The sequence below is a fragment of the Carlito syrichta genome, unplaced genomic scaffold (assembly GCF_000164805.1).
Source record: "Carlito syrichta isolate Samal-C Ts95f unplaced genomic scaffold, Tarsius_syrichta-2.0.1 Scaffold302012, whole genome shotgun sequence".
In the NCBI taxonomy this organism is placed as follows: domain Eukaryota; kingdom Metazoa; phylum Chordata; class Mammalia; order Primates; family Tarsiidae; genus Carlito; species Carlito syrichta.
In genome coordinates, this window is record NW_007246108.1 from 580,655 (window position 1) to 580,867 (window position 213).

Consider the following 213-nt stretch of genomic DNA (forward strand, 5'->3'; position numbering starts at 1 on the left):
CCCCCGGGCGCGCCGCCCCGAGGCCCCGGGAAGCCGCCCCCTTCTGCTCCCGGCGCTGCTTCCTCCTCCTCCTCCGCGGCCGCCGCCTGCTTACTCTGCTCCAGGTCACAGCCGATCTCCCCGCGGACCAGCCTCACCAGCAGCGCCAGCAGAAAGGACAGCGAGCCCGCGCACAGCGCCGAGGAAAGATTCCGCGAGCGCCGGAGCGGCCGC

General features: G+C 75.1%; 1 protein-coding gene across 1 annotated transcript in view; it reads right to left on the bottom strand.

Moving 5' to 3' along the window:
- The window catches only part of PDE3A (phosphodiesterase 3A), a 341,273-nt gene that overhangs the window by 340,914 nt on the left and 146 nt on the right, over nt 1-213 (bottom strand). Inside the window, exon 1 of the mRNA XM_021711286.1 lies at nt 10-213. This exon is cut by the window's right edge and continues 146 nt beyond it. Within this exon, the coding sequence (XP_021566961.1) occupies nt 10-213 (204 nt within the window). The remainder of the gene's footprint in view (nt 1-9) is intronic.